This window comes from Anoplolepis gracilipes, chromosome 1 (genome assembly GCF_047496725.1).
Source record: "Anoplolepis gracilipes chromosome 1, ASM4749672v1, whole genome shotgun sequence".
Lineage (NCBI taxonomy): Eukaryota > Metazoa > Arthropoda > Insecta > Hymenoptera > Formicidae > Anoplolepis > Anoplolepis gracilipes.
Window position 1 is genome coordinate 22,977,326 of NC_132970.1, and position 23,075 is coordinate 23,000,400.

Here is a 23,075-nt window from a genome sequence, read left to right on the forward strand (position 1 = left end):
TAACGTCGATTACGATAGCTTAACTGTAATTTATTCGATGTTATAACAATTTTTGATGGACAAATGAAAAACTTTGCAGGTAGTCAAAAGTAAGAATATGATATCAGATTCACAATATGGTTATTTTGACTAATGTATGCACATAAACTACTGTAAATATCAATTATCTTTGATAATGACTAAAAAAGCGCGCTATGTAGCGATTATTGAAAAAATTACAGCCTATGGCCATCATACCCTAGTTTACTCTATATGAGATAATAGATATTTTTAAATATATAATAAAATTTGAGAAATTTTTTTATAGAGAAGAAAATTAAGAATTTTTTACTATATATTTACTAATTAATTTTAAAAGATTTTTACAAGTCTAAGGTACTCGAAATGTGTTTAATTTAAAGTTTTTTATGGCTAGAGTATCTTAATGATTTTTAATAAAATTCTGAAAGTCTGTCAGATAATTTATGATAGCATTGTCAGTTGTAAGGCCTAATAAGCTAAAAAAATTTCTGTACTTACAGATAATATGTTCTTGTTCTTGTTTAAATGCATTGTCTTTTATTTTATCATTTCTGTCAGACTAGAAATTTTTTGCTGCGAATAATATTCCGCAAATTAAAAAGAAAACCAAGTTCAACGTTGCACATTGCAATAATGGATTGTGTTCAGTATATAAAATGATTCGTTTCATTGCTATATGTATATTATATAATATAATCGGATTTTTTCACCTTGGACTTCTTCGTTATCGTGTCGTCGCGTCTTATTTATCGAACTTTTTAAAATTCCTGACTTCGCAAGCTCATCGTCGCATTCATTCCGCGAACTCCTATCTCTCGAGCTTCTGTACGGCTACTTGAAAAGCCATATAGAAGTACCACGTTGCTCGAAATCTTGCTAAATAACGTTACGTTCTATATGATTGGTATAAACATCTAATACAGATCAAATAAATTTACATTTCAGTAATAATTTACTGACAGTCTATATATTCTATGCTATCGTCATCGGCAAATTTCAGTAGTTATTAAATATTTAATATCCTATTTTAACTTTCTTTCCCCTAAATATCTTTCATTTTTAATTGTAGAAAAAAATACTTCAAAAATGCTTCGAAAATTGTTTCAAAGGGGTATATAAAATTATGGAATTGATTTAATCTTTATATTTGTGCAAACGTCAACCTTGTTTCTTTAAATGAAACTATTTCTCATTTTTTTTATATAAATTGATTGCTCATAGTATTCTACGTAAAAAGTTACAAGGGTATGATGGTCAAAAATTCAATAGTTTACGAGATATTTCATAATTTATGTAAAATTATGTCAAATTAAGATATGAAATATATATCTCATAAACTATTGAATTTTTGTCATCACATACTCATAACTTTTTACGCAGAATATTACGAGGTATCGACTTACATAAAAAAGATGGTTCCATTTAAAAAACCAAGATTAATCTCCATACTTTTACACGTATATCCAAAGTCAAATCAGTAGCATCAGCTTAAGTTAAAAATTTGAAAAAATTCTTTCATATTTGTTGTAGATTTTTTAGATAATAGTAATATATATTTTTTAATAATCTAGTTCATGTAGGTGTTTAAATAATTAGATGTATACAAAGTCATTTGTTTTTGGAGTCACGAAAATATTTCGAAAACTTTATATTTTCTACGATTTTTAAAACGAGTAAGAAATACAGATACCTCGCCGTTTTTAATCTCTACCAATAAGACTTGATGATCTCAATTTTTAGGATAAGCTTTCTTCTGTCTTTAACATAAATCCTATCTTATCCTTAACGTAGATACAAGCTCGGCAAACCGAGTTACCTGCTTAGTTAACTTTCGTTCACCGTAAACCATTTTCATTCGTCTCGGTCAGATATAACGATGATGTTTGTCTCATTTTAAACTTCGTTCAGTCCACAATTTCTTGTTTTCCCTTTTCTTCTTCGCACCGGTTATACTAATGCGACTCTCTCCGTTCGTTTCCTTCTGTTTCTTCGTCGGCGGTGTCGTGTGTTTCGTTTACCCCGTTTCTATTTTGGCGTGGCTTCGTGCTCTATGTCTACGTCGTGGCTCATCTCAGATAGCTTATGTCAAACAAAAAGAAACAGCTTTATCCGGATTGTTACTGGAGAAGTAACCGAGAAAATTGTAAGTAAAAAAATCAAACTCATCAGCCTAATCGAAAACATTGTAAATTGAATATCCATGCAATTTTACGCGGTTAATCTTACAATTAATTCATCTCAATATATTGATATTAGTCTTGAGAGCTAAAAAGTTATTTATATTATATAACATGGTCAAACCATTTGTTACTGTTGCGAAGATAAATGTGTGTGTGGGCGTATAAGTAATTTTTTATAAATAATAAATAATAAATTAGTATAAAATTATAAATTAATTATAATTGCTCGCCCATTGAATGCTCTTCCGACATTCGTTTTTTTCCTGACATCCTCTTCCTCTTTTATTCGTATGTTGCTGTTCTTTATGGTATTTACTTGCAAAACACAGTTAATTACAATTGCACACGTACTATATTAGAATACGATGGTTGTGCGACACTTTATATAGCATCCTTGACGTTAATTGCACACTTTATTTTATATGGCAATGAAAGAATGCAAAAAGTATGAAGTTATTATTTGCTCGATACTAGAAAATTGCGCGGTCGATTCATACAATGCTGTCTCTATTGTTAATGAATAATAAACGCACGCATTTTATAGTAATTTTACTTTCAATCGCGATTAATTAACTCCTGTAATCGATGACTTATAAATAACATATCAACATTTATCAATTATTTATTAAAGGAAATTTCGAATGATTTTTTTGAAAAAGAATCGAAATGACAGAAGGTAGAAATTGTAACTTAATACAATTCGTTATATTTCACATTACGTTTTGTATTTTTCATCAATTTAAATGTACTTTATCCGGTTTTTTAATTAAAGCAAAAATACACTTTCTTGAATTTCAAGAAAGACATTACATTAACCCTCAAACTGAACACGTGGGTCTTTGGTATCCGTGTCATTTTTAATCTATTGTTTTAAAAATATAATAAAATCTCGAGGTTGGAAACTTACCCAAAAAAAAGTTTGTGTCAAAAGAGACTCTTATGTGTAAATTTTTTTAGAATTTTTTAAGTAATTTTAGAGTACCTACAAAAATTAACTCAGACTACAGTTACTCACTCGTTCAGGATTACGGTGCCAAAAAAACGTGTTCAGTTTGAGAGTTAAAATGATACATTTGAATACGAGAAATAATATATTTAAATTTCAAGAAACAATATATGCATTTATTTTGTAATACGTCAAATAATTTCTGATGCCGACAAATCAATGCTCACACGGTATTTGGCTTTCGTTTTCTGCCGACCTTCGTATATCGTGCTATTGTAAACACACAAGAACGCGATCTGGTCTTGTTGCCATTCGCACGATGAGACTCAAACGAAGAGGAGGTAGACGTTTTGCGTATCGTCGTATCATCTCCTGAAGAACAATCGCGACAAGTATTAAGAGAACTGTCAAATGAATGAGAAATTATCAGTCATACGAGTAATTAATTTTCACGTCTTAACTAGCCAATAATTCATGTAAAATCTTTACAGTCTTTATGTCACGAACCGTCAAAAAATTCGGCTCATGTCGTCGAAGTATGTAATCTTGAAATATTTATTTATATTATTTTATATGATTTATTCAATCATCGAAGTCTAGCGCACTAATCGGTATAGTTATGAATATTTTACGAATACCTATTTTTAAACTTCACTTATATACATATGTATATTTACTTATTTAGGTCTTAGGTGAGATAGTAACATTATCGTAATATTGTGCGTAAATTATTCGTTAACAGAGATAGCACTGAATATGTATGAATTATATAAGTATGAATTCAACTGCACCATTTTTCAATGCTAAATGGATCATTGCTTTGCGCTTAATCGTGATTTTTTTTGTTTTCCTTCACGTTCTTTATCGGAATAAAATAAAGTGCGCAATTAACATTGGAAATGCTACGTAAAGCTATAATTGTATTTTAATGATTAACACGCGTACAATCATAATTAACATTTGCGAGTAAAGTGTTATGTGAGTGCTATAAAGAGGAACAGCAAAAGACAAAAGAAGAGAAGGAGGTATCAGATGATGGCGGTGCAGTCATAAGATAAGCAATTTACAATTTTGTTAATTTATTGTTTATTATTATATCAAATTAAAATAAATAAATCGCGTGAACGAACAAGTGAACAATTAATTTTAATACATATAATTAGTCTGTTAAAATTTAGCTTTTAATTCCAAAACCTTACAATTATTATAACATATTTTTAACAGTACATATATATAATAATTATAATAATATATATATAACTATACGAAAGTAAATATATTAATAATAGTATATTATAAAAAAAAAATTAAGAAAATAAAAATAATGTAAACACTATTATTGGTTATATATTTGTGTAAAATTTATGTTTCGTTTCGTCGACAGTATTTGACAGTATCTTCAGATTTAAAGCGTCTTGTATATTGCTTTTTGACATTTTGTTTTTCGCATGGTATTTATATTACCGAGAAAGGATTGCGGAGAATCCTTTGCTGGAAGAGTTCATTAGATATACTTCAATCAAGTGTAGCTCGTGCGCGAACTCGCCCAACGTGGAAATTTTCTTGGGAATGTGCGGTAAATATAGTCGGTAGTCTTCGCATGACGTTTACGACGCGGAAGTTGGTCAAGCACTTCAAAGAAGACGGCGGCGGCACGAGCGAAAAGCGAAATGCATTTGTATACTATCCCGACAAATGACTCGTATCGGTTACGTCCAGCGACACGTGTGTGGTAACCGTGCATGGTATTTCTATAATTCTCGTTTGGTAAGATATCAGTGAACGATGTATAGGTAATATGAGAATAATTCAACGTTAATTGACGAAAAATCTTACGTTGATTCTATTGGTTATATTAGTTGTACTTATCTCTCCAAGGGAAGATGCATTTTTTTGTTGCAGTAAATATACATACATATATATATATATATATATATATATATATATATATATATATATATAAAGAATTTTTATCTTTATTTTTATTATTATTACTACAGCACAATTTATTAAAATTAAAGTAAACTTTGTAATTTTTTTTTATACATATATATATATATATATATATATATTTAAGATTTTGCTTGATTACGATTTAATTGTTTTGGCTAATTAAACAATTGAGTAACTCGAGCAAAAAGCTGTGAAAAAGTATTGAAAAGTATTTTGTCTTTCTATAATTCTATTCGAATTCCCGGATCTCTAGTGTATCTTATCTTGAGACGTTTATTTATACCGGATGCATTTAAGGAGCGTACGTTACGTTTATAGAATCGCCCTGTGTGCATTCTCGTATGTCGGTGCGTAAATATAAAGTGGGCGATTTGGCGCCTGGTCAAAAGACAGTCTGCGAATGTCCGACAATATTCTTGATTCTGCGAAGGGACGTGAAATAGAGGGATTCCGCGCAGGCTACGAGGGGAAGGAGGGCAAAAACCGCATGTCATAACATGTAAAGTTATTTCGAAAACTGTGTAGTGCAATAACCTGTAATGCAATTCTCCTCCGCATACCGTTCACTGGCAGTCTTGGCCGTATCTTCCGGAAAAAATCTATGAGTCAATCTGGACCAGAATAAAAAAAATCTCTCGGTCCCTTCCGGAACATTTCAGTGACTCCGTCCTTTATTGCGCGAACGTGTATACGTGACGTTCTAATTCTATAGTTGAAGATTTCAAATTGAAATTTTTACAGTAATTTATAAACAAATTTTTATTTAATCCTTTGTAATTAAAGATTGTGTAAAAATGGATTAAATGCGTATGTTATTAAAAATATATTTAAAATTATATTTAATATATTTATATTTATGTTATAAAATTATATTTAATTATATTTAAAAATATATTTCTCAAGCCAGATGTGCTTTGATATATACTTGACCTACATAGCATTATATGATGCTCGCCAGAACCCACTGACTTTTATATACTGGATTCATAAAAAAGTTCTTATAGAGAAAAATTCAACAATTGATTACGAAACATAAAATGGTAAATGTAAAAACGGTTCTCTATTACATTCAAAAAATGATCTTGCAACTTCAACAAAAATTTTCTAGCTGTAAAAAATTACCTGAAACAGATAAATTAAAATTATTAGCAATTATTGTGATACTGCATATATTTTGCACTTAATCGATTTAAATGACAGAGACAGAATTTATATCTGTACTATTAGTGTAATTTGGACAGGAAATTCTTCTGCGATGCCTATCTTTAAGGCCTATTGTCAAGGACAATTATATTTGTGATTTCTAGAAGTATTGCTAGAATATTGCTGCTAAAAATTTTCTATACGTGACAAATAATATTCTAACAGATACAAAAAGTAGCGATAAATTTTAATTGAGACATCTAGAAATCTATCTACATTAGCAAAATATTTTTTTGAGTGTAAGAAAACGATGATACGGAAATCTTCCGATAATACAAGCGTATTATTTTTTCTTTACAATATATATTGAAGGAAAATAAAATTTCGTAATACATACGTCAACCGACATTCCTAAACGATGACTAAGGGCCGCCCCGCCTCGTCAGACGTCGGCAAGGTCGTTGTCACGACCCTTCGTAAGGTTTATGCAAGACCCTTCTTAAGGACGTGAAAAGCACGCTCGTTAAAGGCGCCAGTCGCTTTCAGCAGCGATTGTATCGCGCGTTTATGAGCGCGAACATATAAACCCGGCAGCGTCGTCATGCACATAAAACGCGCTTTAACGCGATAATCCAACATAGAGATTCGCTCGAGTATTATTCGTCAATATGAGCATGCGAAAAAAAAAAATGCTACGTTAAGTATACCGGCGCGTTTGCGAGCAAAACTGTTAGGAAAATACATAATACGATAATTGGCAATTCACAAGCCTAAATGAAAATGAAGCTCGTAGACATGTAACGAGGGATGTTGAAAATCAATAAACTTTGAATAAAAATATTATTGAATGAATTAAACCAAAAATGTGCGCTAATAAATAACAAAATAATAAAGGAAAATGAAAAAGCATGTGTTTGAAGAATTTTATGATCCAGATAAATTTTTTTAACAAAAAGAAATATTACCTGATGCTTTAATCGCAAGATTAATTGCAATTTTATGGGCAAAAAGAAGAATTTTATAGAATAATCTCCCGTTTCTAAGGAAGCTACCTATAGCGAACGAAATAAGTTGCGGACATGTCGGCCGTGTTTTTCTGCATATCCTGAAAATTGTTTCCGCATGCGGTAGCGAGAATGATGAATGATTTTGCGCCTAAGGGGAGTGGCACATCTCTTGGGGAGGCGACACGCTATCGCACCGTCGTAATTTCGCCGGTGAGATTCGATACGCACTCGATTAAGCGCATCGCGTATCACGGGACTCCTCTGACGGCAGCGGCGATTCTATTTGCCTACGTTAATTTCCGCGTAAAGCCGCAATCGAAGAAGTCACGTTTGGTTTATATCAAGAACCGCACCTGTTCGTGACGAATGAGGAATCATTCCCGGAGACGAGGATAGGACAAAGAAGGGAGGGGAAGAAGATCGCGAGACGGAAGAAGAGAAGAAGAAATAAGAGTAGAGAAGCGCTCGTGGAGAACATCGGGATAAGAACAAGAAGGGAGAGGAGGGTAAGAGCTGTCTTCGGTATCTTCGTACGCATTTCCTGGTAAGGCTCTTGGCGATCTTCAAAGTCTTCGCTGTGAGGAATCAGAAGAGCTCTGTTGCTCGAGGAACAAGAAAGATGCGGAAAAGACGACGAAAAAGGGAGAGTAAATTTCTTCAACTATCCTTGGCTGCGTGTTATACAGCGTGCGACTTGTGTAAGTGGCTAATTTTATAAAGTGCAAACCAATATCTAAAGAGAATTCAAATAAGTATAACAAAAGCGTGAGGCTGACGTATCATTTCGCAGAAACTTATCGAGAAGTTTGTTTATGACTGAAAAAGAAAATTACAATTTATTAAAAATTTCTTCGAAATAATCTTTATGCTGTACTAAAAATTTCTTGGCATTATCGAGAAAAAGAAAGCTGGAGATTTTGTTGCGGAATTTATACTTCAATGTCAATCGGCCAGTTATGAGCTAAATACAAAAGGAATGACTCGCGCGAAGCAAGACATTTAATTAGATGCAAGTAGTATAAACATAGAATCAAAGTGGCACAGCCGGTGATATTTTGCCCGAAATATGATCACCGCGATATAGTGCAATACCGAGTGCATAAAGGATTTGCATAAAGTGCTTTTGGCGCGCCGATATATGTATGCGAACCAACACCAAGCAAGCGAGCCATGAATACGGTCCTTTAAATGTTCATGGTCCAGTTCCAGCATCCCGGCCGCCTCGAGTCCCGGCCGAAAGCATCTCCGATCGATGCGCAACCAGTTTTCGGCCATTTGGTCCTGCACGCGCGAACAATCCCGAGCAAAACAACGACGAATTAAATCGTATGTTGAGCCATAATTGCGCGTCCTCGCCCATGGGTGTACATTCCATGGACCTTAGAATTACCTTTCATTTTTTTTTCCTACGTACACTTCTTTATCTTTCAGCCACGTTTAAAATCGATTTGATTTCGCATTTGAAGTCGCATAAGAATAAAATCAAAGATGTCTCTTAGCTTCATTAGTATCGAAAATATAAAAACATTGAACGCCTTTCTTGGAATTTGAAACTTTAATGAAACATTTAAAAATCCTAAATATATCTTTGGATTTTAGAAGTTTCAAGGTTTTGGAATTTTGTTTTATTTTTTTAAACACAGAAAGGATATATAATATATAATACTATACATATAAGAACCACGTCTGGACCTCCACTTTGTGTCGTTTTAAACGCGATTTCTTTTCGTGTTCGCGATCGAAGGAGGCGCGTGTATGCACCTCTTGGCGCATCCTCACCTTCGATGAGATAGGTAATGTTTCCTTCTCGCTGATGGTGCGGTTAACTACCACGTTTCAAGGACACCCACTCTTCTCTTCTCCCCACGGGTTTGTTCCCTTCGTGAATTCGCGCCGGATAACTTCGAATTTCGCTTCGAATCAGTGTGCGCTTCTTTTTTTTTTTTCTCTCCGTCTCGAATCTTTCTCCTCGCTAGATTGTGCTAATTGTGAGATTTTTTTTTGGTCCTCTGAAGAAAGAGTCAGACAATGTCATAAAAAGTTGAAGCTACGCATTTAAATGTGGGCGATTAAAGATACCGTTTACGTGTGGTATTCGGGTTTCGAAAATGATAATCGTTAAAAGCCAAGCTTCAAGATGTAACCAAACGAAGAAATATTTCTGTATAAATGGAATATTTAACAAATTCTTACATTCTGCAAACTTAACCCTCAAACTGAACACGTGGGTCTTTCCAGTGTCCGTGCCATTTTTAATCTATTGTTTTAAAAAAATATTAATAAAGGCTCGAGTTTGGAAACTTATCCAAAAAAAAGTTTGTATCAAAAGGGACTTGTAACTGAAAGGACAATTTAAACAGTTGATTCAGTGCAAAGTGCTGGCGAATCTAAATCTGAAGCGGACACAAATGACCCACGTATTCGCTTTATGTATATTAAGTAAGAAAGGGTGAATAAGTACATTTTTTTAAAATATTATCTTTTTGCTATTAATCGTTTTTTATAAAAATAAGTGATAAATTTACAATGATAATCTCCCTAAAAAAGAAACAAATTGCTTTAATTTCTATCGTGTTCATTTATTTTCATGCTAAAAGTATCTTTTGTTAATGATAACGAGCAACAAACAGGGGTTATATGTATTAATCAATTTTTATACTGTAGATTGTAACGTAAATTATATTTTGTTTTCACTTTTCTTTCAAATAAATTACCTGAAGATTAAAAAAAAATTTTTCCTCAGAAAAAACACATTTTTTTATACCTGAAAATTACCCATTTTCGATCATTCAAATAATTATATTTTTTTTAAACCGTGGACATATATAGTATTTTTTTCGTAAACTTTGAACTTTGAACTAAAAATTCCTAGAAGCCTTTTTGTTCAAAATTATTTTTTCAAATTTTTATTAATTTTTATATAAAACATCTATGTTTCCAAATCTTGATCTAACAAATAACAAAAATATAGTATTTAAAAATATTTTTTCTTCAACTCTACTACATAAACTTTTAGTTTAAACTTAAAAGAAGATGTGTAAATTTTTTAAGAATTTTTTTAAGTAATTTTAGAGTACAAAAATTAACTCCGACTCCAGTTACCCACGCGTTCAGAATTACGGTGGCAAAAAAACGTGTTCAGTTTGAGGATTAATTATTTCACTATCATTCCACGATATTAAATAAACACTTAATTTTTTTCGAAAAAATCTATTTTATTACGAACTGCATACTTATCTCGAAAAATAATTCCTTTATAAATGACGCAAATATCTGACGTTGGGCGTTTTTAAATCGTATAGCAAATATTATTTGTTTTATGTGTGCCAATTAATGTTCGACAAAAATGATAATTCCGAGAGGTAGCAATCACATCAAGACGCATCAAGGGGAACAGTCGTGCGCGATCAAAATCCGTGGGTGGCATATTTGGCTTCCCATCAGGGAGGCTTGTACCTTTCCGGACAATGACGTCAGGCTTCATTATGCATTCGACAATATCGTTTTGTCGTCGGAGAAATTTGTCGCCTCCGCTCCGCGTGTATCCGCCCAATAACGCATATGATGACGAGATACCGCGGTGCATAATTAATTCCATTCTAAATCAATTTTAGGCAACGATCAATGGGAATGATTTATCTCGGTGTGCGCCAAACATTTAAAGATGTCTCAAGACATAATGAATTTTGATATTTTTGAAATATTTGATAGAAGAAAGAATATACAAAGAAATAAATTGTTTTCAAAGAACATGTATATTTTCGTAAAATTTCAGTATATTGATGTCGTATCTTAAATTATATTAAATAGGTGTCACATGATATCTAAAATATTCTCTAAAATAAATATCTAATATAAATATATATAAAAGAATGTGTAAAGAGAGATGTGGAGACTGTTATTATGTGAATATATTACATGTATAGGTATAGAGATAAAAATATTTAATTTTATATACACATATTTGGACATATTCAATTTCTTAGGTACTCTTTCAACTAAGAGACGTCTAAATTCTTCGAATGGTTTCGAAATCACGCGAAGTTGCCATATCCTCGCGGCATGCATCTTCTTCGATTACCTTGGAAACGTGATTGGCCTATCGGCCACGATCTCAGGAATTCTCGTTCTCTCGTATATGCATGATTGCCGCATATGTGCGCCATTGTAGTGGAAAAACGAGTCGCACGGCACTCCCATTCACCAAATTCCTTCCTTTCATCGACGCTGATTCTCCTGGCTGTCGACTTCTTCGCGCTTTCCTTTCCTTCTCTTGTTAATCCTTTCGGTTGCGACAAAGATAGTCTTTAGCAACGTTACTTTTTTCAATAAAAAAATTTTGTTATATATATATATACATATGTATATAATTCAGAAGATTATATAAAAAATTGCATAATATATATATATATATATATATATATATATATATATATATATATATATACATCACCAATTATGTAATAATTATATATGTCAGCAACTTAAGGTTTCGATAACAAAATATTAAACTTCAGAGGAGACTTGTATATACAATATTATATATAATCATTTATATTTTCTTTTGAAAAAATATTAAACGTTATCATTGTCCATTTATTTTTTTGTAATTTTTTAACGTAACGAGAATAACTTGCAGATTTTACTAAAGTTAAATCCTCCTTTTACAATCTCGTAAAATGCTAACGGTAAATTATTGAATATTCTTTTATTCAGATTTCACTTCTTTGTACGCATCGTATACATAATCGAGCAGCCGTAATGACCGCTCAGACTGCAGGCTGTCGAAACCTCAATGCATTCCCGATACTGTTGAAAGAAACAAATGGCCTAACCACCTTTTGCGGTCGACTGGTCTTACGCACATCTCCAATATTTAGCGGCATTTCTTAGCAATTTTCAACAGAACTACACGATCAAGAAATCGCAATTCCACTCACCTAGATGACGGAATTCCGATTGCAAAGACGAATCTCTTTTCAGATACCTTGCTTTGCGCGATTTAGAATCTTCGAGGAAAAGATTTCACAATGCGTGCCTAAATAACCTGAATAACAAATATCCAGCTTAACATTAATCTTCTCGAGCTTTTTCTTTGCATGGTACAACTTTGGAAGAAAGTACACATGTTGAAAATTATTTACTCGGTTTGCAAACACATACAGCAATATAGATTGTTCAATAGAAACATTGAAATAAAACGTTTAATAGAATATTTTTATTTGTTCATTGCTGAGAACGAATGTTTATATTAAGTTGACAATAAATGAAGAAAACTGTCGCGAAAAATAAATGATAATAAATTAAAATACATAAAATGTAAATTATATTGTTTAAATCAAACTGGATGTTCGAAAAAGACTAAGAGTCTGCAGTAAGACTGTTCAATAATTTTGCAATATATATCTAAGAAATCCTCATATTTATAACTCTGATTTAAACTCTCATAAAATTTTATCGAAATTTTGAAAAAGTTTCTTGATGTAAACACGCGAATGCGAAACTATTGGTGTCCATCATACAAACTGGCAGGTATGCGAGTCTCGTCATCGGAATATATTATGAACTAAGGAGATCGTGTAAAGTCTCCTTTTCGTTCTACTTCACTGAACACAAGTTTGTGCACGCGACAAGTCTGGAATCTAAGCCAAGGCTCGGCACTGAAGCCGCTACGTCGAATATATCGTATCACGATGTATACATATTTCGAAGATTTTTCAAATATCGTATCAAATATCAGACGATAGAAATTATTGTTAAAAATTATTTTAAAAATCTTCTTAAAGCAAATAGTTTGCGTATAAAATTAACAGAAACCGCGTTTCATTATCTTTTATTATACAGATTTTACATAATACAATCGAGAATCATTTAATTTTCAATATTGATCTCTGCTTAATTTTTCTAATTAATCCTGTCATTAATTTTCTGTGAAAAAAAAAATCTGCCTCTGTTTTCCATAAAAATATTATCGAGAAGAGTGGGACAGAATTCTGTATCTAGCTAGTAATTGTCTTTCAAAAGCAAGATGGATTATTTGCATCTCGAATCGATAATAATCACGATAACATTATGTTACCTGGTACAACGACTGTCACAGATGACATATGAAAATTGCAAACGCGCATGGCTATTATTTTTATTTACATTACTTTCTTCTAGTAGAAGCCTTCCGTCTTTCGGCAACGAGCACGAGAAGTCATTTCAGCTCTCAATGATCGTACAAAGAAGCCGATTTATCACTGTCATATTTGCCTCGCCGATAATGTCATCGCAGCTGTCGTCACGTATTGGCACCAACGGCGCGAAAAAGGAAAGTTCGCTAATCTAAATAGAAAGAGAGATATTTTTCCTATAGCCTTCCTATATAATTAACACGAATCATGATGGCAATTTAGGGAAATAATTGTAGGCAATAACCAGCGGAATGAAACGATAGTCGATCCGGATTCAGCAGTATAATAAGGAAGCACTGTTTTGTAAGATTTGTTGCGAGGATTCTTCTAATAATACGCGAAGACGGCAAAGGCAAATGTGGGCAGACGACAAGACAGAGTGGAATTATCATCGATCGCGGAATACTGTGAATGCCCGTTTCGTAATCCGCTTCGCTAGACTGCACATACCGCGTTCTTCTCGCTTCGTTCATCGTGGTGCTGGTGGACTGCGGATGTACGAAACGTACGCCTCGAGACTCGTAAAGTTAACCAAAATTATATTTTATATCTTTTAAATAATTCATAACTAATCTACAATAAAATATTTAATGCGCAAAATATATATTTCGAAACTCGTTGATATTTAAAGTTAAATAAAATCGAGGGGCTTGAGCGAATTGAATTAGAATATTATTTGCAAATTTTAATTGGATATCTGAATTTGTGATTTTTCTAACCAGTGTATTTGACTTTTTAAAATTTTTAAAAAAAGTAAGACATTAGGGTAAACTAGAGTGTGGCCATTGGCTGTAATTTTTTCAATAATCGCTACATAGCGCGCTTTTTTAGTCATTATCAAAGATAATCGATATTTACAGTAATTTATGTGCATACATTATTCGAAATAACGATATTGTGAATCTTATATATCATATTTTTACTTTCGACTATCTGCAAAGTAGTTTTTCATTTGTCCACTAAAAACTGTTATAACGTCGAATAAATTACAATTAAGCTATCGTAATTGACGTTAAACATATTATTGTTGATACGACCTATAGATTTTATTTTCGTTTTTACTATTTTTTTATAAATATTATGGTCATCTTTTCCTTAAAAGTTAGTAAGATGGCCAATGCTTATGTTGTACTATTTTGATAATATAAAATTTCTATTAAATATTTTCCTTTGAATTTCGATAATATTACGTATTTTAAGCTTCAAGGAAGATAATATGTCAAACACTATAAAAAATAACAAAAATAAAAGTATGTTTTTTGCATTTTAAAAAACTATGGCCATCTTACCCGAGTTTACCCTAATCTATTTGGAACTTATTACGCGTGCACGCGATGTAATGTTATCTAATATTCCGACAGATTATTAGTATTCACATAAATCCTGTCGAGACTCTTATTAAAACGAAAAAAAGGGACTTCAGGTATCTGAAATTTTTGAGCATACTTATGCGGCGGCGAGCTTCCCCTCGACATGGCTCATCGATTTTTCTACCTCGCGTTTCACTTCAGCCTCGGTTCATTTGCATGCACCGATATATCAATTTCTCCTAGGACGAGCGTATCAATATTCCGATCCATGGAGCGGCGAACCTTTACTCGTGGCTCCACGTCTAGGCACGTTGTTCATGTACGTGCGTGAAACGCTGCCCCAGGAAGCGGGTTTTGTAACGTCGAGACAGGTGTTCTCGACGTTGCGTCACGCCGTAGCAATTTGTCCCGCGTATATATCTACATATACAGGATGACCAGCACGAGGGTCTATTTTTGCCGGGATAGCGTTTAATCTTACACACCTATTTATCATCATCCCTGAATTATGTCTAATAAACGCATAGTTGAAAAAAAAAAAACTTGAGATTTATTCCTTCGATTTCTTTGTGATGATGTTCTCTAATATTCTCTTGATTTCGGATAATTCTCTGCTCTGATCGAGTTCTAGATACGATTTTTGTTACGAAAGAATAGAACGCTAATCGATGGAATAAAATGTTTCGTTAAGAAACTTTTGTGAGATACCCTACTATATTGGCGATGCATGTATTCTCGTAATATCGAAATGCCGATGGAAAAATTACATTTCGCGTACTCTGCGAATCTCGCGTCAACCTGTGAATTCTACTTTCTTTTAATAAAATGTTTATTTGCAGCTTGTAGTGACAGTAATTTAGTTTATAATCAAAGCCATAAAATTAACATTATTTTGAAAAAATGTCTCATACAACTTTAATACTGATTTTAAATCAAGATTTTAAATCAACGTATTGACTTCTTTATTAAATTTTAAAATCAGATTATACATTCACTTTTTTTTTCAAGTGCTACATTTTCTCTTCATAACTTCAACTACGAATTAAATTATAAATTATTATTATAAAAGATTCTTATTAAAAGATTGTTACTATAAATTAAATATAGTATCATTTCTTTATTTTAAACTTAATAAATTGAAAAAATGAAAATTTACATCAATTTTGCGTTATGCCATTCGGTGTTTTATGTATTGTACATTTTACTACAATCTTATAAATATTGACTTAGGAATGATCGGCGCATTATTAATTAATTTTATATGATCTGCATAATTATTTTATATTTTCGTCATGTAATTGCTATTTTTGTTATATCAAAGGAAAATATTTCTTGTTTAATAAATAAATAAATAAATACTTATATTTTGCTTTCTTAGATATATTAAATATTTTTCCGTACTAGAAATTTAAATCTGAAAATATTAATTTTATTCAATTTCCAGATATTATTTATCTCAATTTCTGCTGCGTAAATATGTCAAAGTTTTAAATTATTCGTACTTAAAATGCAATTTTCGTATAATACGTTTCCTTGAAAATTCCTTCCAAAGTCGCTGCCACTCGTCACACATAAGGACTTACCGTTCTCCAATTTCCTTCACGTGCATTCCACGTGTGGTAGCTCTCGGGTTCGAAAGAATAGCGCGCTTCTGTCACACTGGAATTTTGTTTCACGATTTACCGTTGCACGTGCATAACACGTCAGGGAATCCTGTGAGGAAGCTCTGAAAGATTTCGCGCGATATTGCAGATACGTGAGCAGATATGTAAGCATACCCGCTGCTGAGGTAAATAACGCTCCCGAGGTAGTCGTCTCTCGCGAGGTCGCTCTCTGTCACTGCTAACGGTATATATATTTTTCAGCTTTGCCTGTATGTGTCCAAAAAAAAAAAAGAAAAAAAAACGGATACAGGTATGACCAGCCACATTTATAGAATCGGATATACGCGCCACGACGATATTCAAATCGCCCGATGGAGCGTGCACATTCATTGACGTCGCATAAAGCGAGCAAAAAGGACGGACAGCCGGTCGCGTATCCTCAGATCCTCTTCGTCATCATTCAACGCATTCGGTATACGCTTTCTCTCTCTCTCTTTCGTTTCTTCGATGACTGATTAAATGATTGATCGTTGCTGGAGAAACGATTATACACTCGGCCGGACAGATCCATCGACCGCGAGCCGGCATAATAAGTCGTGACGAATTAATATTTCGTGTTTGCTGTCGAGAGGAGAGACAGAAATCGACGATCTATGATACGTACGAATGAGAGAGAGAAAAAAAAAGAGGAAGAGATTCAATAAAAAGTGTGATATAATTGATCATAGCATCCTCCTGGCGACTGAAAGAATTGTATAGAGATACAATACGTAGATGTGTGTAACGTTCTCTTAATTCGTGAATGGTAAATATTTTCTTTCTTCTCACGCACAAGAAGATTCTCGTCGCATGAAATCTTCTTTATGTACCTTTCTTTAAAGGCTGTAGGTACATCTGAGCTGTACGCATTTTTCAAATAGAATTTCGCTTCAAAATTCAATAGGTACGTAAAAGCTCGACATCTCTCTGAAAGCATTTATTTTAGTTTGCACAAGTAGAGAAAGTACTTTGAACAGTAGCTGATATGATGATAATAGATGCGTGAAAAAACAAACACATTACGTTTATTCTACACTGTTTTTTGAATAGATAATTTTAATGGTATCGATCTCATGTTTATTTATTCCGAAATAAGATAAAAAAACAGGGCTCGTATTATTTCCCCTATCTTCTCTTTTTCCTCTTTTTTTTTATTGCTCTCCCCTTTTTTCCTCTAAAATCTATGATTTTCCTCTATTTCCTCTATAATTAACATGATCAGCACATTTGTCTTAAGAATCTGAATCGATGCAAATAATATTGAAAGATCCAGCTAAATCTATAACCAGCAAAATAGTTTTTTAAGAATTGATATCGAGTCTAGAAAATCTCAGAAATAAAGAAACAGAACAAATAATCAAAGTTGAGAAATTGAGAGAAAAAGTACAAAAAAGAAAATCTCAACTTATTGAGACTGAAGTAACCAAAAGGCTTAAGGTCTAAAAATAATTAAAGAGTAAGTAATAAAAAATAATTACTTTTAAAATGTGTCTCTACTTAATGTTAATACAATACATATATATGCCAAAGATGAAAAAAAAATAAATTATAAAAATAATTACAAAAAAATGAATTTATGTTTATCATATGTATTGAGTAATATAATATGAGTTATCATCTTTTAAATTACTTAATTAGTTATTATATAAATATATAATTTTTAATTTTTTACTTTTCATTTATTTTTCTTGTCTCGTCTTCTTTTCTTATTAAATAAATGTAATTTGAATAGCGAGCAGTGTACGTGTAATTCTATGATATGTAAAATGTAGCATTTCTAGATATCTATTGCATTGTATATCATTAAAGTAAAGAAACGTATTTTTATCAGTTTTATAAACAGTTATGTAAAACGTTAAAACGTTAACAAATCCAATATAGATTTTATTAAAGTTGTATAACTAAAATTTTGTTGTTTATTCCCAATAATAAATACTATTTCTAAAATAATACATCAATTTTATTATTTTAAAGTTCTTTGATTTATATATATGTGTGACTTTTTCATCAATTAAATCAACTTCCCCTTTTTCCATAAAAAAATTCCTCTTTTCCTCTATAATAAAAAAAAAATAGGGAGTACGAGTCTTGTAAAAATAAAATAAAACTTGTGAATATATCTAACAATTAATCTAGATAATAAAAGTGAATCGAAAAAAGGGAGTTCTCCAGTTTAATTAATAAATATCTAAATAATAAATATCTAGATATTCATAAATATTGATTGATAGACTGAAGAAGGAGTATGCGTATCTGATACATGATATTGGCAGAAATTTATCCGTGCTTCCGGCAGGCTCACACTCGCCGAAATCGCGTGGCTTCCGGAACGAATGAATTATCCTTCCCATCTGTTTCGGTTTTCTTACATTTTTATATCTTTGTCTCGAGTGAATTTGCGATACAGTGTTTTTGTATAGCCTTTTAATATGCGCAACGGAATCTCGACTCGCCTGTGGCATTAATGAAGATTCCTTCGTGAAGGCTACTTCTTCCCTTCAAAGAATTCCCCGAATCTCATAGAATTCCTCCTTGTATTCAAAGTATTTACAATTCCCGCTGGTTTAAATAGTTTACCCACGTAATAATTTATTTCAATAATTTTTTTGAATGATTAAAATATAAATGATATAAAAATTCTTAAGAAAGTAAGTTTTAATTTCAAGTTTCTTATAAAACTCTCGCGCGCGATCGAAATGTATCGGTATCTATGATCACTTATCATCGATTATTATCGGCGTGCCTAGAGCTATTTCGAGCTTATGTTCCTCTAGCAATCATAATCTCGACGCGACATGTGGTGAAAGTGTGCGAAAAGGGGAAACGGTGCCGGCGCGTAAAAGTACGCATACGTGGCGGGGTTCGAAACAATACCGATGGGAAAAGGAACGAAAGAAAACGAGAGAGGCGAGAAAGGCTACTAAATTTCCCATTCGCGATTGCACGTTCGAGAGAATGTCGATAACAACTATCTCACCCGTCAAACGTCGAACTATGAAAATTACGTGCGAAAGAGAAAACGCTATATAATAATATAAACAATGTATTAGTGGCGTGATTTTATTATAAAATTTTTATTATAAAATCACCCCTAAGAATGTTTAGAATGCATGTATAAATACTTAAAGTGTATATTCTTAAGAAGACATTATTCCTTATTTATTTCTTATTTCTCTCTTGAGAGGAGATTGAAACAATTATCTTTTTTAACTTTTTATTGTGCATATAAAAACGTGATTTACTTTTTAATATCAAAAATTGCATTACTCTGCAGATTATTATGTAAAAAAATTTTCGAAAATTTGTTTCATAACCTTTGCTATATTCGGTTTAAACGTTTCTCTCAAGCTTTCTCCGAAATTGCCATTGGTGATGTTCCCCAATTTTTCTTTAGTCGATTTCCATTAATTTTATGATCAAATCGAAGATAATTACGAGTAGGTAAATATATAAGTCCAAAGAATATAGATTATAAACGGACTTGGAATCTTTGAAGCCCATTTTTTTGGAAACGGTAAAAGACTACACTCTGAATGTTATATGTATATTTCGTAATTATCTTTGATTTTATCACAAAATTAATTTGGAAGTCGACTGAAGAAAAATTGCCGAACATGACCGCACACTTTCTAGTATTTAAGTTATTTCGTCACTAGTTGCTTTTTATATACCAAAATAACGTTTAATATACCGAGGCAAAATATCTGTGCATCCTCGAGTAACGTTATCTCGTGATTTTACGAGACGGCGGTGGCGGCGATCGTGTTCGAATTTCGCCAGCGGCGATGTTTTGCGGTAACTGCGAATTAATTCAGAACATGTTTAAGAGCCATCAACGGCCGCCTACTCGTGCACATTTCCTTGAGCGCAGTAACTACCTGCCACGTTATGATAATTAAGAAACGAATCGGCCATTCATAGCGAGCGACTATCAATCAGGATAATCGAGTGTCACCGACGAATTTTGACAGACGTAATGTCAGAATACACGATGGTTGATTCGTTATTAAAGCCACAAAATTTGTTTGCATACAAGAGATATTCACAGTAATAACAATCTTGTCAAATGAATAATCCACAGCTTTTTGGTGGATAAGTAAATGTGAATTTTATTTTTTTATATTTCAATATAATTATCACTGATTATCGAGATCAATGATATAGTGAATTATCTAAGTTTGTGAAAAATATTGTAAGAAAAAAACACAAAAAAATTGTATTGTTATATCTTTAAAGAAAATATTTAACGTCTGAAATATTAACCCTCAAACTGAACAGGTTTTTTTGCCACCGTAATCCTGAACACGTGGATAACTGGAGTCCGAGTTAATTTTTGTACTCTAAAATTACTTAAAAAATTCTAAAAAAATTTACACATCTTCTTTTAAGTTTAAACTAAAAATTTATGTAGTAGAGTTAAAGAAAAAAATATTTTTAAATACTATATTTTTGTTATTTGTTAAATCAAGATTTGGAAACATAGATGTTTTATATAAAAATTAATAAAAATTTGAAAAAATAATTTTGAACAAAAAGGCTTCTAGGAATTCTTAATTCAAAGTTCAAAGTTTACGAAAAAAATACTATATGTATGTCCACGGCTTTAAAAGAATATAATTATTTGAATGATCGAAAATGGGTAATTTTCAGGTATAAAAAAATGTGTTTTTTCTGAGGAAAAATTTCTTTTTAATCTTCAGGTAATTTATTTGGAAGAAAAGTGAAAACAAAATGTAATTTACGTTACAATCTACAGTATAAAAATTGATTAATACATATAACCCCTGTTTGTTGTTCGTTATCATTAACAAAAGATACTTTTAGCATGAAAATAAATGAACACGATAGAAATTAAAGCAATTTGTTTCTTTTTTAGGGAGATTATCATTGTAAATTTATCACTTATTTTTATAAAAAACGATTAACAGCAAAAAGATAATATTTTTATAAAATGTACTTATTCACCCTTTCTTACTTAATATACATAAAGCGAATACGTGGGTCATTTGTGTCCGCTTCAGATTTAGATTCGCCAGCACTTTGCACTGAATCAACTGTTTAATTGTCCTTTCAGTTACAAGTCCCTTTTGATACAAATTTTTTTTTGGATAAGTTTCCAAACTCGAGATTTCATTAATATTTTTTTAAAACAATGGATTCAAAATGGCACGGACCCAGTGTTCAGTTTGAGGGTTAAGATTCATATAGTTTTTTTTTCTGACACTGAATTAAAGCAAATAAAAAATATGATATAATTAGTAATCACTTAAATATCGATTGCTAATTAATAAATATTGAATCTCTTTTATTCTTACAAAATTATTATTGATATAGATGTTTATACTATTGCTTCTGGTTGTGTGTGATATAAATCTGCTAAAATTATATACATTGCAATAATTAGGTATATGTTGCAACACAAATTAAATTGTAGTTACAATCATTGGCTAGACATGAATACAATCATATGTGCATCAAATGACACACATTGACAATTTACATAACGCACATGAATGACAATTATCGCGTTCGTTGTAGCGAGAAAACACAAATCGCAAAGTGCGTTTCCGAAACCGTGCCCGATCCGGTTTCCACGTTTCTTTTTTATTTCCGTGTTCGATGACAATCATCAAAGAGATATTGCATGTGCTAGCTAGCGTAAAATCGATAGTAGGAAAAGTCGCGTGACTTCGTCGTGACGCTTCCCTTTCCTGCTTTCGTAATGCCTTTGGAAATGCCGTGTCTCATATGATTTATCGAAAATTATCGGAGAATTATGCAAAAGTTGTCGATGCAATTGCGCAAAAACCGAACGATTCTATCCTCCGTATTTTATTACATAAAAAAAGACTTCCCAAGAGATCTCGATATGTAACGCATCGATTTTTTCTAGTTTATATTTTAATGTGCGTACGATATTTTACAATACATATTTTATTTACGCAGGTGCAGAGGCTTGCCGACTACGAGAGGTACTTGGGACAGGAAGCGAGGAGTTTGATAGATAGCGAATGCATCGACAGCGGAACAGTTTTACACCGTGGTGTATTAGAAGGTGATCTTCATCGTATCCAGGAACTGTTCCCCGGTGATAACTTGCGATTGCACGAGCGAGATGTCGTCACTATGGTACGAAACACTTTTTTATTATATTTTTATTTTATTATGAAAAAATTTGATTTTTTTTATTTTTGTTATTTATCTTAATCACAATAGTTACTATTGCATATTTCTATAGAGATAGAGAATTCATAAATAAGTATAAAATTTATCGCGTGATAAAATCTAAATTTTTAACAATTGAAAGGAGAATATTCACAAGATCCAGATATAATAATTTTCAAATTTAAGACATGTTATTTAATTGCAAGCTTGTGTAACAAAAGTAAACCCCAATGGAAAGGGGGATGGAATACAAAAAAAAAAAAATAAAACAAAATATACAAAAATATTCCTTCAATGGAAATAATTTTCAATCGAAAGCCTTAAAACTAGAAAATAATCATAAAAATGAGAGACACTTAGAGAGATTTTATTTTTCCTATCTGTTTAATTAAAATTCACATTATATAAATTTTATAAACTCTAATCCTTAATTTTTGTCGAAGAAAGATGATTCAAAGTTTTGTTGCAAATCATGATGCTGGTAAAAATTATCATTTTTTCCCCTAAGGTCTATAATCTACAGACATTCCA

General features: G+C 32.0%; 1 protein-coding gene across 4 annotated transcripts in view; it reads left to right on the forward strand.

Moving 5' to 3' along the window:
• The window catches only part of LOC140669318 (uncharacterized), a 235,773-nt gene that overhangs the window by 206,614 nt on the left and 6,084 nt on the right, over nucleotides 1-23,075 (forward strand). For all 4 annotated transcript variants that reach the window (XM_072899050.1, XM_072899042.1, XM_072899060.1 and 1 more), the window contains one exon: nucleotides 22,326-22,508. In XM_072899050.1, the coding sequence (XP_072755151.1) occupies nucleotides 22,326-22,508 (183 nt within the window). The remainder of the gene's footprint in view (nucleotides 1-22,325; nucleotides 22,509-23,075) is intronic.